The sequence below is a fragment of the Planococcus citri genome, chromosome 3 (genome assembly GCF_950023065.1).
Source record: "Planococcus citri chromosome 3, ihPlaCitr1.1, whole genome shotgun sequence".
In the NCBI taxonomy this organism is placed as follows: Eukaryota; Metazoa; Arthropoda; class Insecta; order Hemiptera; family Pseudococcidae; genus Planococcus; species Planococcus citri.
In genome coordinates this window covers 77209686-77227143 of record NC_088679.1, presented here as the reverse complement: position 1 = coordinate 77227143, position 17458 = coordinate 77209686, and the positions used below count along the sequence as shown (strand labels likewise).

Below are 17458 nucleotides of genomic sequence, written 5' to 3'. Positions count from 1 at the left end.
ATGTCGTCGGCTACGATAATTGCACTCGGATCAATACACAGTCCCTGACTCCCCATCCTGCTCATTATTTTTATTCCACACACACACTGTTGTATGTACATCCTTGACGACACACATCTATATAGAAAAAAAAACACACACACATAAGCTCACACGATTTCTAATTCACGGGCGCGTGGTGTAAACTTGGTCGCCATGCTCACCTACCTACCTGTTGCTATAGTACCCTACTATACCTAACTACCTTTAAGCGAAGACATTTTTGCTGGTAACACTTAGGTATTCAAATTCATACATAATGAATTATACAGACGAATCGAAATCGAACAAATGACGGGTGCGATGAAAAACTACCGATAAATAGGATAGGTTAACGCCAAGGTGATGCCGGTATGGAAAACAGAATTACCAGCACAATAACGACGTCATCGTTAAATTACCTGTTTTGGTTACCTATATTATACCTAAACCTATACCTACTGCATGGTAATACATATAAAAAATACCTATGTACGTTTTGTACGTACGTCTAGTTTTCAAATAAGGTCATTTTATATCTATAACACGAAACCTTGAAGATTTCAATAGAATATAAATTATTATATTGTTTATATTATATTTGTATTAGGCAGAAAAAAATTAGACCATTGAAAATGTACGAAGGTACTTATTCTTCAATGCGAGTTGCAGTTGTCATTTTTCACTTATATGTACTTGTATTTTTTTCGCAGGTATCGTTGCCTCGCGCCTCATTCCAGTCGAGTTGAAGCTTCCATTTGAATCGTGCGTCTAGTATGCGAGACTGTTGTAATAACGTGCTCACGGTAAATACGGAAGATGTCATTTACAAGGAAGTTGTCGTTATAGGTAATTATTACTAATCAATTTCTACGAATTATACAATTAAGTATAGGTACATTGTACTTAGTTCATTTTTTTAGCTATATAGAGCAGTCATTTTTTTTCGCAAACATCATTTTTATAAGGAAAACTCGTTTGCAATTTTGAGGAAAGAACCTACCTACTGAGAAACGTTAATGATTCATTCTGAAAACATTTTTAAATTGAACGTACATTAACCAATCATTAACCCTTAAACACCCAGGCTAATCCTGAGATGTTGTGTGAAAATGCTTTCAATTTCCTGAATTAGATCATCACAAGCATCACATTAACCCACAGTTTGCCCCCCAGCCCCTTAAAGCCGTCTCGTAAAAGCCGTACCGAATTATTCAATTTTCATTGAAAACCGAGAAAGCAAAAACCCCAATGAGGTCAATCATGGAACTGAATGATATAGTATCATTAGGTGTACTGAATGAGTGAAAGCATATCCCCAAAGAACACCCCACCCCTTTTTGGGGGGCAAATTTTCAAAAAAGTGTAGGCTTGAAATGTCAGAAACAAGAATTGAAAGGAACACAGATGCTTTTAACAGCACATAAGTTCAGATAATCTACAATCCACCCATCAAATCTGTTTATCACTCCGTGGATATTCTTTCTCGATATTTTTCACCAAATAGTTACATCCTACAAAGGTTAGCAGTACAATTGTTTTTCTGCAGAAATATCGAAATAGGTTTATCTACCACTTTGAAAAGCTTTACACAGTCAAATTGCAGCACTCCCCGGCATTTCATAATGTTCAAGCATTCATGAAGAAGTCACTATCCCTCCTCGATCATAGATAATGTAGTTCTACATCATGAAAATTGCACGAGCAGAAGTCATCGTTTACACTCATGAAATTGTGCCTAGCTTATGACTACAGGATTCAGGGGATTTGAGATTCAGTAAAAAGCTTTCAACTGTTGTTCAACCACAACTCTGAACTTTTGAATGTTTTGAGAAATTCCTGCTGAAGTTGATATTCTTTCTCGATATTTGTCAACAAATAGTTAAATCCCGCAAAAGGTTAGTGGTATGATTGTTTTTCTGCAGAAATATCGAAATAGATTTATCTACCACTTTGACAAGCTTTACACAGTCAAATTGCAGCACTCCCTGGCATTTCATAATATTCAAGCATTCATGAAGAAGTCACTATCCCTCCTCGATCATTGATAGTGTAGTTCAACATCATGAAATATCATGATTGGAAACAACGAATTCTGCTCAAGCAATTTTCATGATGTAGAACTTCACTATCTATGATCGAGGAGGGATAGCGACCTCTTCATGAATGCTTTAACATTATGAAATGCCAGAGACAACTGTAATTTGACAGCGTAAAGCTTTTCAAAGTGGTAGATAAGCCTATTTCGATCCTTTTGCAGAAAAACAGCCGTACCACTAACCTTTTGCAGGATGTAACTATTTGTTGACAAATATCGAGAAAAAATATCAACTTCAGCAGGAATTTCTCAAAACATTCAAAAGTTCAGAGTTGTGGTTGAACAACAGTTGAAAGCTTTTTACTGAATCTCAAATCCCCTGAATCCTGTAGTCATAAGCTAGGCACAATCTCATGAGTGTAAACGATGACTTCTGCTCATGCAATTTTCATGATGTAGAACTACATTATCTATGATCGAGGAGGGATAGTGACTTCTTCATGAATGCTTGAACATTATGAAATGCCGGGGAGTGCTGCAATTTGACTGTGTAAAGCTTTTCAAAGTGGTAGATAAACCTATTTCGATATTTCTGCAGAAAAACAATTGTACTGCTAACCTTTGTAGGATGTAACTATTGTGGTGAAAAATATCGAGAAAGAATATCCACGGAGTGATAAACAGATTTGATGGGTGGATTGTAGATTATCTGAACTTATGTGCTGTTAAAAGCATCTGTGTTCCTTTCAATTCTTGTTTCTGACATTTCAAGCCTACTTGATAATATTTCCCATATTATGTACTCTGCGTATCCATGCTCTGTTTTTTCGGGTTTTTATTGAGACAAGCATATCAAATTTTTTAAAAATCGCTCTGGTCCACCATTTTCACACCTTTCATGATTTCATTTTGTGAAGGGTCTACCATCAATATGTTTATCCAAAAATGGAGCATGGGTCCAATTTTTTTATCCCAACTTTTTTGAAAATTTGCCCCCCAAAAAGGGGTGGGGTGTTCTTTGGGGATATGCTTTCACTCATTCAGTACACCTAATGATACTATATCATTCAGTTCCATGATTGACCTCATTGGGGTTTTTGCTTTCTCGGTTTTCAATGAAAATTGAATAATTCGGTACGGCTTTTACGAGACGGCTTTAAGGGGCTGGGGGGCAAACTGTGGGTTAATGTGATGCTTGTGATGATCTAATTCAGGAAATTGAAAGCATTTTCACACAACATCTCAGGATTAGCCTGGGTGTTTAAGGGTTAACAAGAATACAGAGCTCTCAATGAACAGAAATTTTAACAGGGAACCTCTTGAGGAGTCCGCCTCCGATTTGAACGGGACCGCGATTTTTGGAACGATCATATTCTAAAACCCCCAAATCCAAATTTTCAGCTGCACTAATTCATTTTTCGAATTTTGGCGAATTTTTGAAAATTCAAAATTTACTGTTTTTGGCGATTTATGCTTTTTTTTAAAAAGTACGTACTTGATCAATAAAACTGGTCAAAATAAGTCCCAAAACTAATATTAATTACCCAAATCCAAATTTCACCATTTCCAGCCATTCTGGAGCCTCCAGCGCGATTTTTAAATTTCTCCAGAATTTTGAATTTGCTCCAGAAGGCGTGAATATAAAGTTGTGCAACTAAAAATCGAGTTGTGCATCATACTCAACCTGTTTAATAAGTTTATCCACATTTGAGCTGATTCAACTCAATTTTTAGCTGCCCAATTTCATATTCACGCCTTCTGGAGCAAATTCAAAATTCTGGAGAAATTTAAAAATAGCGCTGGAGGCTCTAGAATGGCTCGAAATGGAGGAACTCGACCTTGGGGGGTTTGTTGTGGACGAAATACAGCGATTCGCGCAAATTTCAAAAATTTCCTCGCAAACGGGATTCTTTTTGCTTTTTTTTGATTTTTTATTTGAAAAAAACTGGTCAAAAAACCACTCTTGAGATGTCCCTCCCAAAACCGACTCAAATGTGGATAAACTCGTTAAACAGATCGACACACAACTCGATTTTTAATTGCACAACTTTATATTCACCCCTTCTGGAGCAAATTCAAAATTCTGGAGAAATTTAAAAATCGCGCTGGAGCCTCCAGAATGGCTGGAAATGGTGAAATTTGGATTTTGGTAATTAATATTAGTTTTGGGACTTATTTTGACCATTTTTATTGATCAAGTACGTACTTTTTTTAAAAAAAAACATAAATCGCCAAAAACAGTAAATTTTGAATTTTCAAAAATTCGCCAAAATTCGAAAAATGAATTTGGGCAGCTGAAAATTTGGATTTTGGGGTTTTAGAACATGCTCTTTCCAAAAATCGTGGTCCCGTTCAAATCGGAGGCGGACACCTCAAGAGGTTCCCTTGTCAGTCTGTTTTGGAGCTTCCAGGGAATTTTTAGAAACTTTTGTTTCTCAAAAAATTCCAAAAAAATCTGTTCGAATTAACTTTAGCACGAACTGTATGGAAGTACAAAAAGTAGCTGGAAGCTTCACAACGCCTTTACATCCACCTGCAGTCGACTTCACATTTCATGACATTTTGTGGACAATTCAAGTTTCAAAAATCTGTTAGATGCTCTCAGAATTTTCAAAAAGTCGCTGAAGGCTCCAAAATCACCTAAAACCAGCTGCAGCTGCACTCGATTTGATAAGAGTGAATTTTGGATTTCCAACTTTGTTTGGTAAAATTTCATGGACATTTCGAGGATTGAAAAAACTACTGGAGCCTCCAGTAATTTCCGAGAAGTGGCTGGAGGCTCCAAAACGACTTGAAATCCACTCACAGTCGACTTCACAGCGTACTGAAATTAGTTTTCGGAATGAATTTCGGCTTTCCATCCACATATTTAATGAAATTTTGGGAAATTTCAAGTTTCAAAAATCTACTGGAGGCTCCAGTAATTTTCAAACAGTCGCTGGAGGCTCCAAAACGACTTAAAATCCACTTGCAGTTGACTTCGTAGCGTATTGAAATTAGTTCGCAGAATGAAATTCGGCTTTCCAACTCCATTTGATGAAATTTTGTGGGCATTTCGAGTTTCAAAAATCTGCTGGAGGCTCCAGATCTGCTCAAAACGGGTTGAAACAGTTTCCAATCGATTTGGCGAGTCGAAAATAGGGAATATCCCAAATTTCAGCTTTCTTGGTCAATTTGGTAAAATTTTGATTTTTTTTCTCATTTTTACCCTGAATTTGATTTTTAAAAATTCATCAAAAATCGAAAAATACATCTTAGGACTTGAAATTTGGGCTGGTTGTAAATTTTTGCATGCTCTTTCGATCTAGTTATGGCAAGTTCACGATGAATTTGTCCGAAAATAAGCGATTAGCAAATTTTTAATTGCTGAGTAGAACCCTGACAGTGGTCTTGGATTTTAATACCAAATTGCTTAATGGGTCAACGCAGAATCATTTCAGGATCATGAATTCATGAAATAAGACCTGGGGGGAGGGGACCTGGAAAGGGGTAACTTCTCTGAAAATTTGATTAGGAGTTTTCTAAAACTCATAAACCAATAAGTCACACGATTTCTGACTTTTTAAACATTTTGGCCAAAATTTCGGGGCTTCTTATCCCCATGGTTTTGAAAATTTCAGAAAAATTTTTGCTTTCTGGATTTTTTCTCTTCAAATTTTCAAATTAAAGCGTCAAAATTGACAAGCTTTTGAACATTAAGCTTTCAAAAAAAGCTCAAATTGAACTTTTGAAGTTTTTGACGAATATTTTTGAAACCAGTCTCAATTATCTACATCTTGAAACACCGCAAGTAGATTTTCTTCAAATTTCAGCAATCTCGAGCGATCACACTCCAAAGTTGGCTTTATGACGAAATATACTGCTTTTAAAAATTTGTAAGCACAAAACCTTTCCCCAAACAGGTCTATTGAAGACAACATTATGTCACACTCTGAGCTCAATAATTTCAAAAAATTCAAATTTAAAATTAGATACTTTTTTCTTCTGTCTCAGAAGGGGAGGGGGGAGGCTGATAGAGATCCAAATTTTAAAAAGTTTTTACACCTAATCATCCAAGTTACAATACGAGTAATTCATTTTATTTCAATGAAAACGCAAAAATCACTATTGGAAAATGATTTCTGGTGCCTGATGCCCCATATTTATGAAGAAAAAAAAGGTGAGAAAAATTGTAGACTTTTGTATATACATAGCTTACAATTTTCATATGGTATTGAAAAAAAAAATTGTGAAAGCAGAATTTAAAGAACTCTAAACCGATAAAGTTTTACTCAAAAAAGATTACAGAACTGCAACATTTCATTTTAGAAAATATCTCACGTAGGAATTTTTCACGGTGTAGTTTTTTCCGAAATGACTATCAACCATCATGATTATTACAACAGCTCTGCACGTATAATCGCTGCATTACTCATAAAGAGTCGTAAGAGAACCTACGGTAATAAGGAACTTATCATGCTTCGACTATTCTGCATGTTGTAAAATTATATCAATTCCGAAACAGCAGTAGATTTTTGGACATTAAGTCCAAAAAACATACAAAAATCGTTTTAAATTCTATGACAGACACCTGAAAAACATGGAGACCGAATAACAAAAGGAACTCTATAAATTTGAATTTAATTATGTATTTCAGAGACCATTTTATTAATAGGACATCATCAAACATTTTCAAAATTACATTCCCTACACACAGTACCTTTTTAGAAAGCCCTTTGTAAATTTTCAGCAAAACGAAGAGAACAAATTTCAAACACCCTGTAGTCAATAAGGATGAAATTTTAGTAATCGATATTGGACAACGTTTCTCATTAGAAATCTGATACAGTTACAATGAGTTCAGTATTTCCATTCAATCAAAAGTTATTGGCCTTTGAAAAGACTTCTTTACACATACAGTACTAATTGCTATACTAGAAAGTGTTGATTTTGTCCATCTTTAACGTCGTAGGCGTATCGACGTTAACGAACCGAATATCCAAACTAAAAATAATATGACCGACGTTATATATTTTGCGAAAAATGTAACATTTTGAATAGGTAGGTACCTATGTGTGTACTGTGTAGGTAACTGGTATATCATTTTCATGATCTTAAATCAACACATACTACGACCGAGTATAGGCAATTAAAAAATTACTTTACCTGACCTGATTAAATAGTATGTCTAATGTCTATCTACTGATTAGTTATTAGCCCTTCCACATCGAGTGATTTTTCGAATTGAATTTTCATACTCTATATAATTTCGTACTTTGAATAACTGAACGACCAATGTGAGTGAGAATACATGAGACAAGCCGTCGGCGGCGGCGGCGTTGATGTATTTCTATGTTGTCAATGCCGACCAGCTTACTCAATCTCTCAAACCCATTTATCAGAATTAGATTTCGATTCGGTTATTAACGCTTTTAATTATTTAATTAAATCATTCTGGTGGAAAATTTTCATCTCACTTGAATAAACTCTCGATTAAATTACCGTGTGTACGTAAGTAAGCACAAATGTTGAGATCATTATTATTGACTATTGTTGTAAACACCTATAATATTATTAAATTAAAGAGTTCATTAGAGTTTGGATATTATACCTATTACCTACGTAGTACACATCAGATATATCACATGGAGGGATTTCCCACTAAAATGTCTCACTTGTCAGTTCTTTTCGATAAACCAATTTTTGATTGGTGAAATGAGGAAATAAAGGACCATTCTTTTCCCCATTTTGGCAGCTCGACCTTTCGCGACTCCCTCTCATTACAAGCAATGCAAAATAGGCAAAAATTCACTTTTTTTGTTGGAATGGTTTTTAATTTGACTTTTTTGATCTTTCGCATCCACTTTTAAGCCTTTTTAAAAATTTTGACATCCGCGAATTTTGAATCAAATATTCATCCGTTCTTAACGCTCTTCGATCCAACGACAAACCAAAATCCAAAAAACGCACCAAATTTTAGCGAATTTTGTTGAAATGCTTTCGGCTAAAATAACCTTATGATTAGGTAAAAAAAAAACCGATTGAACCCTAACACGGATTTTGTGAGTCCCCCCCCCCCCAACCACCAGGAATCATGGTTAGACCGTAAAAGCTTTATTTTTTCCAACCTCTTGAGATCGTGATTTTTGGAAACTGCATTGTCTAAAACCCCCATTAAGCAAAATTTTAGCTTCTTGAATTGATTTTTTTTTAACATTCAGTTTGAATGATGAAAAGGGAGTTGGTGAGTTGATTCCCAAAATGAAAAAACTGTCCGAATTGATTCCCACCTTTTCTTTTGACATGTCCGAATTGATTCCCACCTTTTCTTTTGACATGTCCGAATTGATTCCCACCTTTTCTTTTCACATGTACGAATTGATTCCCACATTTTATTTTCGAGTGTACGAATTGTTTTCAGCCTATTAGCGTTACCCAGGAGACACCATAAGGACTAAGGAGGTTGGCTGGGTTGTCTCCCAAAAAGTATGTTGCTATAAAGCTTTTAGAAAAAAAAAAGGATCATGAGAAGGATGGTTATAAATCTATGTAATGAAATTAATTAACTAAACGCTTGTGGGCAGAAACTTGAAACATAACTGAGAAACGAACTCCAATGACGTGATCTCCTTCTTGCTGTATTGATTCATGGTTTCTTCAATGAAATTAAGAAAGGGCAGTGAATGAGAAAACTAAATAAAAGCATTGCTGCGCTATTCAGAGATAAGAGTTATCTGTAGTTTGAAATTGATTCATACATTGTCGATAGGTACATATTTGTTCATGTAATAAAGTGCAATTGCACAGCAGATAAATAGGTAAATACCTATATGGCTACTTCAGCACAAACCCTGACCTGAAATGTAATCAATTCATTCATGCGCAATAAAAAAGTACATGGGAATTAATTCGTACACTCGAAAATAAAATGTGGGAATCAATTCGTACATGTGAAAAAAAAGGTGGGAATCAACTCGTACATGTGAAAAGAAAAGGTGGGAATCAATTCGTACATGTCAAAAGAAAAGATGGGAATCAATTCGGACACCTTCATTTCAAAAAAAATCAAACGGGAATCAACTCACCTACAGCCGATGAAAATGGGTCCTGAAACTTGCATCAACTCTCTTGAATCGAATCCGGTAATTCTGGAGCCTCCAGCGCGATTTTCGATTTTTCCGCAGAATTTTAAAATTTCTCCAGAAGGCGTAGACATAATTTGGGCAGCTAAAAATCGAGTTGTCGTTTATCCGCAACCTGTTTGAAACAATTACCAGAAATTACGAGTAATTTCCACATTTTCTGAAAGAATTTTTAAAATCTGTGGAAATCACATTTTGATCATATAGAAGGACCCATTTCTAATTTCATCACAATGTTGAATGATCTTCAAATCAATCCTAAAACTCTCATCCAAAAACCAATATTATACCCCCCTTGGCTTCTAAAACTTCCTCAAGTCAACCTACAGCTTATTAACTACCCAAAAAATAGCCACTCTCCATTAGTAATAAAACAGAACTATCTTGAACTCTTATCAGAATACAAAAAATTCAATCTTTGCTTTACAGATGGATCAAAAATACCAACACTTCACACAGAATATGCATACTCTATAAATGATAGAATTCCAAATTTTAAAATCCATAACTGTTCTTCAATCTACACTGCCGAACTCGCAGCTATTTTCCACTGTCTCTCTGTGATATACTCACTTATGAATCAGAAAATAAGTCCTTCTTAATTCAAAGTGATTCCCTCAGCTCACTAACTGCTATCCAAAATCTTTTTTCCGATCACCTTCTAATTCAAAATATTCATAAAACTCTATTTGACTTACAAAATTCAAACTTCTTCATACAGTTTATGTATGTACCCAGCCACGTTGGAATCTTAGGAAATGAAATTGTAGATATTAATGCAAAATCTGCCACCACCCTTTCTCCCCTTATATTTATCACAGCTGACGACCTCAAATCTATCTTCACCCAAAGCACACTTAAGAAATGGCAAAACTTTTGGTCTCTCCAAACCACAAACAAACTCTTTCAACATAAAAAATTAGTCCATCCTTGGAAAAACCTCTCCCACTTAAACAGACTTGAAGAAATCATTATAACCAGACTGAGAATTGGCCACACAAAAATCACTCACAATCACCTCTATGAAAAGGCCCCAAAACCCACATGTCAGTTCTGCCTGTCAGAACTTATATCTGTCCAACACTTACTATTTCACTGTCCCTCCTTACATCAGCACAGATTGTCCCTACAAATAGATGAAAGATCCCTATTCATACCAGACGACCCTTCCGAAATTAAAAAATTCTTAGACCCAATTAAAAAACTTGACCTCACCAACTCGATTTAAATCTCATACGACGGGTGTAAGTAATAATCAAGTAATTACAAACACCCAAAAAAAAAAAATAAATAAATAAATAAATAATTGCGCTGGAGGCTCCAGAATGGATCGAAATGGAAATGGTAAAATTCGGATTCGGGGAGCTGGTTTTGGACAAGAGACGGTTATTCGTCCAAATTTTGAAAATTTTCCCACAATTTTTTTTGAACAAACCTACTTGAGGTGTGTCCGATTAGAAATTGAGCAAAATACAAATAAACTCGTTAAATAGGTTGAAAAAAAGCCACAACTCGATGTTTAGTCGCCTCAATTAATTTCCATCCCTTTTAGAGACATTGTGGAAAAATCCAAAATAACACTGGAGGCTCCAGAATGTATCAAAATGCATGAATTCGGATTCAGATGGATGGTTTTGGGAGACACAGCCATTCCTGCATATTTTAAAAGCTCTCCCATAAACAGAAAGTTGATGATTTTTTCAATTTTCCCTCTTAAACGTTCTCGTCAAAAAACCCACGAGGTGTTCGCATGGAAATTGAGCCAAATGCGAATTAACGCGTTGAATAAGTCTCGAGAATAAGGCACAACTCGATTTTAAGCTAGGTACCCAAATTTATTTCATTTCTTAGAAAAATTTTTGAATTCTGGAATCTGGAAAAATCCAAAGGCGCACTGGAGGCTCCAAAATGACTGAAAATGGTGAAATTTGAATCGAGGGAGCTTATACTCGTACTACTTTCTAAGTTTCTAGATCAATTATTATCATTTTAACCGTTATGTAAGTAGGTATTTTTCAAAGAAAAAGACTCATAAATCGCTGAAATTGGTCAATTATGAATTTTCAAAAATTCGTCAGGAAAAATCGATAAAATAAATTTGGGCAGTAAAATTCGACCATGAGGACAGTTTTTTTTTTTTTTGATTGGTAGAATCGCCAGCAGAACACCAAAAGCGAAATAGATAGAATAACCAGAACTAGAGAACGTTCCTTACACCAGAACTATGTATACTAAAACAGTTTGTTCTTTGGAACCATAAACTGAAAGATATCTTTTGAAACCAAAAAAACTACATTTGAAAACCTTTTGGGAACCAGAACCTGGAACCACTTATTACTCAAGTATTTTCAAAGGTCGAGAAAACCACCATCATCACCAGTTCACCACCAATTCAAATTCAAATGAGAAGCATACGTTTCCTGTTTCCAAAACGCACTCAGTCCAAAAAAAAATTGATAAGATATTCATGGTACGTAGTACAATTTGGAAACGTAGAAATGGCCCAAATTGGCTGATTTTTTGATACGGCGTAGCCAAGACCCTTGGGCACAATACCTATATCAAAAAATCAGCAATTTCGGGCCCCAACTTTATGCTAGATGGCCTTGCAACCTCAGAATCTTTGAAAATGGACTTAGTGCGTTTTGGAAACGTATGCTTCAAATAGTTTCAAGTTTTCAACCTGGTTATGTTATAACATGACCGGAGCTCACTGTTCAGTTGAAATTTGAAATGAACCACGATCACTAAAAAGCTCACCAAGATCACAAAACCCACAAAAGCATTTAACTTAAATTTTTTTATTAAGAGTGAATACTCTTCAAATGCATTATCAACATCCAACTGTTTGATTTGAATGATCTTCCATCTTGAAGAAGAATATTAACCTCACACATTTCATCAAAATCGAAAAACCAACACCAGCCGAATTCCAATCATAAGTACTTCATCGAATTTGTTCGACGTGAAAAAATAGAATAGATTCTTCGCAAATACGAGTTCTGATTCATTCATTTCATTATCGTCCATTTCATGTCAAATTTTGCATTTTGGTGCATCTCAAATCAATGAATCATCAACAATAACAATCTTATCTTGCTAACACTGGTCGCCGAACTACGACACAATCTATTTCAATTGAATTGAATTAGTCATCAGAGTGAAGATGCTTCGATGGACGATGAGTTATGCATTATGCATTTCTTCAATCAATTAACTTGAATAAGTATCAAAACTGATATGATATGAAATATATTCCCATTCCCCAGAATAAAATCAAAGCAACGAAGTTCAACGTACCTGATATTCCTGAATTCCGCTTCCGAAATGCAACCTTACGCTCATTTCAATAACACCAACTTCGAATAAATTTCAACTTCAACGATTATTCTCCAATCTCCAATCTTTACACTAATTAAACAATAAAAAACAAATCCGCACAAAGGTTCCCGAAATTTGAATTTCGAAGCATAATAAAACAAAAGACGAAACTTGAAAGCACGTTTTGACAATTCCACCGGCAATCGGTTGCCGGGGGTGTCTTCGAGCAGTTCGAGCACTCCGAAATAACAAACATGGAGTAAAGACACTAACACTTCACTAAACATCGTAACCGGAAATCAATTGGATTACTTTCCTTTGTATAATCGTTCCATAAAATTAATTAAATAATCCAAATTTTTCACGATCAGACGTAAAAGAAAGACACCAACGCGACGTGACCTTCCGATCACCTCAACGATTCCACAAACACTGGCAAAAAATCACAAAAAAAAGTCCAACGAACTCGGAGCATTTGGGTGGGGGTGGATTTTTTCTGTTTATTTTTCCAAAGCGGCGGGAATTTGAAAATGTACACAAACCCTGATAAGATTGACGATTGAGATTTTTTTTTGAAACAGGATTATTCTTATATTTTCCATTTTATTACATAATTCTAATTTCTTCTTTGTATTGTTTCATTGTCATAATTAGGTAACGGTCCCTCTGGAATCATATTATCGTACATATTATCCGGTAATTGGCCGTATTATAATGGAGGAAAGCATCCTGATGAAATGCTCACAGCCAGATTACAGTATATGCCACAAGATAAATCTCTATTGGAACAAGACTTAGATATGCTATCTCAGGTAAGAAATCATTGCTCAGCATTATTACTCAAGTACACCCTTTCAAATTCACCAATTAATTGTGTTTTTGTAACGTTTCAAAGGGATTAGAAGGACGTTCACGTAATCCTGTGTCTGTCCTGGTCGATAATCTGAATCATCCTTTTGACGATCAAGATCTAACAAACAATGACAGATGCCTGATTGAATGGAAACATAATTCGTCTTGTATCGATCATGTGATTATTGGTAAAGGGAAACCAGGTGGATCTTGGCAAGTGAGTATCGTTTTCTGAATGACTATATAACCAGTCTTTCATCTTACTACATATTAGGCATTCGCAAATCATCTTTCTACTGTTTAATTATTATTGGTATTTATTTCTTATACTCAGGCTCTAGATGGAGAAACGACTACAATTAGTATTAGCTCGTGGATGGAGTTACCAAAATTACCATTCTATGAATGGGAATCAATGCAACAGAATGATATCAAATGCAATTGTAATAATTACCGAATGCCTAAACGAGTGAAAATCAAGCACGTCGCTCAGTATTACAACGACTACGTTGAACACATGAGACTGTCGAAGAATTTTAGGAATTTTTCTTTCATCACATCGTTGAAAAGGATCAAAAGCAAGAGTTGTGTAAGTACTATAACTGTACAATTCAAAGAATCTGATTATTTTTGAAGATTCCAACACCATGAAAGTCCAAGTATACCTATCTATTTCATTTTTTCTTTTCTTCCAGTACAAAAATATGTTACGCGATAATATCAACTTGGAGAACATGAATTGGGAAGTCGAAGGTTACGACGGTGTTAAGAACACTTGCTTCAAGTATATTTGTCGATATGTGGTGCTAGCAACCGGTACCAGTGATATTCATAATACTCTAAACGTTCCCGGCGAACTAAGTAATCCAGATTGGGTATTCCACGACTTGAAACCTTTCGAATCAGCTATGGCTAATTTAACCGAGAGTAATCAATGCAAAGGTACGTTCTTGATATTTCGATAGATACAGTACAAGTTTCATCTCGCGATGAATTTACTCATCTGGTATTTGTTTACAGCTCATTTAGTCCCAGTTCTCGTCATCGGTTCGGGATTAAGCGCCGCTGACGCTGTTTTAGCCGCTGTTCGACGAGGTATCCCTGTAATCCACGTATTCAATAGTCATACATCTTTGAACGAGAATAAATTCCCTAAACATATGTATCCCGAATACCATCTGGTTTATAAAATGATGAAAAACGAAAACCGGCCGGAAAGTTATACAGCATTAGCTCAACACATAGTATTAAACATTTGTCGTTCCATAAAAGGAAAACGTGTCCGGATCATGGCTCCAGATGGACTATCATCGTGGTATAAAGTCTCTTTAATGGCTGTAATGGTAGGGTATCGACCGGAATTGAATTTTTTACCTCCTGAATTCGATAATGGAAGAACCTTAGGGGTATGTTTACTTCCAACTTCTTTCGTTTAGTACACTAATTACCAGCGTTTTTTATCGCTACTTTGTTTACTTTTTTCGCAGTGTTACAAAAGTCAACCTATCGACAGTAATAAGAATCCTATTGCTGTGAAGCCTTCGACTCACGAAGTAGTTAATTCACCCAAAGGATTATACGCTATGGGACCTTTGGTTGGTGATAATATCGTTCGAGTGATTCCAGGAGGAGCGGTCGCCATAGCTAGCCATTTAATCAAATGCAGAAAAAACGAGACGTGAACGTCACCGTCAAGAATATATTGATTTTCAACTCTTTTCATTTATAAATATTTGGCCGATGCTAAGTGGAATGTGTATATTTCTCACCCAAGTTCGAGATCAAATCGAATACGTTCGGGTGGAAATGGAATTTCGTTGTGACGAATGACGTAGCTGATTTTAGTTGTTAACATCGCGAAGATAATTGTCAAAATTTTGAAAGCTAATATCAATTCTAATTCAATGAAGTGTCTGAACTCCGTTTAAAGAAATTATACGAGATAAAAATATCTTTCAAATATCTATTATCGTATATGACTGCATTATACTATCTAAAGCTATGGTATATTTATGTAATTGGAAATAGTACAAATAAATATTTGGAAATGGTTGTTCAATTTCATTGTTTTTATTACTTGATAAATAATAAAATCATAATTCATAACTCTTCTCATCTCTTACATTTATTAAAGCAGAATGATCAGAAATATCGCATTACGTTACCGTTCAAATACAAAAATTTAATTAAATCGAATTAATAATTAGAAAAAAACACGGATGTTGGTTCCATTTTCAGGTAGCCATATTGTAGATCGATTTTTTTTAGGGAAAATCTTACTTAAACCACGAAAAATCCAATCATGATTGCGTTCTAGGCTTCAGTTCGTCGAAACATGACCTTAAAAATATGTGATTCTTCTTTATAGTATTATATTCGTGGCCCTGTAAGTTGAACAAACGAATTTAATAAACACGAGTTCGTTGTCGATGGATATTTCATCAAAAACGATGGAAAAATACGTAGTAAAACGAACCTTAGACCAATCGTAACTGACAGCATAAGCGAAAATTTGTCCGTTATGATTGAAGCAACTTCTGGTAATAGATTGTTCCATAGGTTCAGAGGGTTTAAGTTTGGTACGAGCGTCTTTATCCCAGAAACTAAAGGTGCCATCGGAACCAACAGTAGCCAAAGTACCATGAACCGGATGAAAAGCAATATCGTTGACCTGCAAACGGAATCGAAATAGAAAATTACAAGTTTTACGTTCGACTCGAATGTTAATGAAATTTATCACATGATCACATACAGCGTAAATATCTTGATATCCAGTGGGAGGTGCATTAGAACGATGACACTTGAAAGTGAAATTATCTTTGGGATTTTGAGGATTTACGTACTGTATAGCAACTCTACCTTCGACACTTCCCAAAGCAAATCCTAGAAAAAACAAAAGTTGAAGCTTCGAACACCTTTTGAACTTGAAGATTTCATCATCTCTCACCTGTTGGCTGTTTCTTTTTATCTCTAAATATAGCTATGCAACGGTGTTGATATTTCAGCGGTGAATCGACTCGTTTAAATTCTCTAGGTTGGTTATCCAACTGATAAATTATCAATCCACGATTAGCAGTACCGACAACTGCCATGGGATAATCCTGAAAAAAAAATACACGTGTATTAGATCTATGACCGTAACACTTCATAGATTCGGGTTAGATTTATCAACTTACCACATCAGCACAGTAACATCTTTCGGGAAGTGGAATGGTCATCATAGGAGTTGGCGATCTTAAATCCCAAAACTAAATCACAGAATATAATGTAAGCATTTAAAATTGAGATTCGATAACAAACATTCGGAATTACGACACTCACTTTCAACGTTTTATCCCAAGAACCAGTCATTAAACAAGCATAATTCTGAGCTTTAATCCAATGACAAGTTTTAATAGGGGCATCATGACCGGCTACTTGTATAACTTGATTACTAGCTAAATCCCAGCATCTCGCAGCTTTATCACAGGATGCTATGAAAACTTTAGTTCCATCCTGTAATATTTCAGTTTGTTAGAGACTACAGTTTATCAATATTGTAGGTAGATGAGAATATCAAAACTTACGTCAAACCAAGCTACATCCAATACAGGAGCTTGAACATTCTGCATCGACTTGGGAATCGTTTTACCAGTTTGTTCTACTTCCCAGCATCGGACCTATAGAATATTACACAATATAATGAAATATACGTTGATCAACATGCGATGTTTTTGGATCTTGGATACTTACACAATTATCCCAACTGCCAGCTACGAGTAAATTAGATGGAATAGTTTCAGGACTGAAGGCTAAAGCAGATATGGAATCTTCCGGTGGAGATGATACTTCGAAATCTTTCATCGGATTCACTGTTGTAGTGGTGGTTCCACTAGTGAATGATGTAGAACCCAAGTTTCCTTGTGAGAACATTATTACTACACTGGAACGTCAAGTTGAATTGAACGATTACATACAATGAAAGCAGAGCACAAATGTGGAACTAGTATGCCATCACAAATTCACGGAAATTATAACGAAATTAACGATTATATCGAGAGGAATTTTGAAAGTACTTCTTTTATCAAACAAAACACAAAAACAAAAAGTTACCGACGGAAAAAAAATC

The 17458-nt window shown here is 35.4% G+C and overlaps 2 protein-coding genes across 2 annotated transcripts in view; one reads left to right on the top strand and one right to left on the bottom strand.

Moving 5' to 3' along the window:
• LOC135839429 (oxidative stress-induced growth inhibitor 2-like) overlaps positions 1-15409 on the top strand; it is a 27086-nt gene extending 11677 nt beyond the window's left edge. Inside the window, exons 2-8 of the mRNA XM_065355447.1 lie at positions 732-867; positions 13153-13310; positions 13394-13567; positions 13685-13939; positions 14046-14292; positions 14371-14756; positions 14838-15409. Of these exons, the coding sequence (XP_065211519.1) occupies positions 795-867; positions 13153-13310; positions 13394-13567; positions 13685-13939; positions 14046-14292; positions 14371-14756; positions 14838-15032 (1488 nt within the window). The 5' untranslated portion in view covers positions 732-794 and the 3' untranslated portion in view covers positions 15033-15409. The remainder of the gene's footprint in view (positions 1-731; positions 868-13152; positions 13311-13393; positions 13568-13684; positions 13940-14045; positions 14293-14370; positions 14757-14837) is intronic.
• On the bottom strand, positions 15402-17458 carry Rae1 (ribonucleic acid export 1). Its single transcript, XM_065355448.1, has 8 exons — positions 17083-17458; positions 16917-17009; positions 16672-16845; positions 16527-16598; positions 16298-16451; positions 16103-16233; positions 15827-16021; positions 15402-15734 (listed from the first exon to the last, which is right to left on the bottom strand). Exons 1-8 carry the CDS (start codon positions 17260-17262, stop codon positions 15651-15653), a joined length of 1083 nt encoding a protein of 360 aa, XP_065211520.1. The 5' UTR covers positions 17263-17458; the 3' UTR covers positions 15402-15650.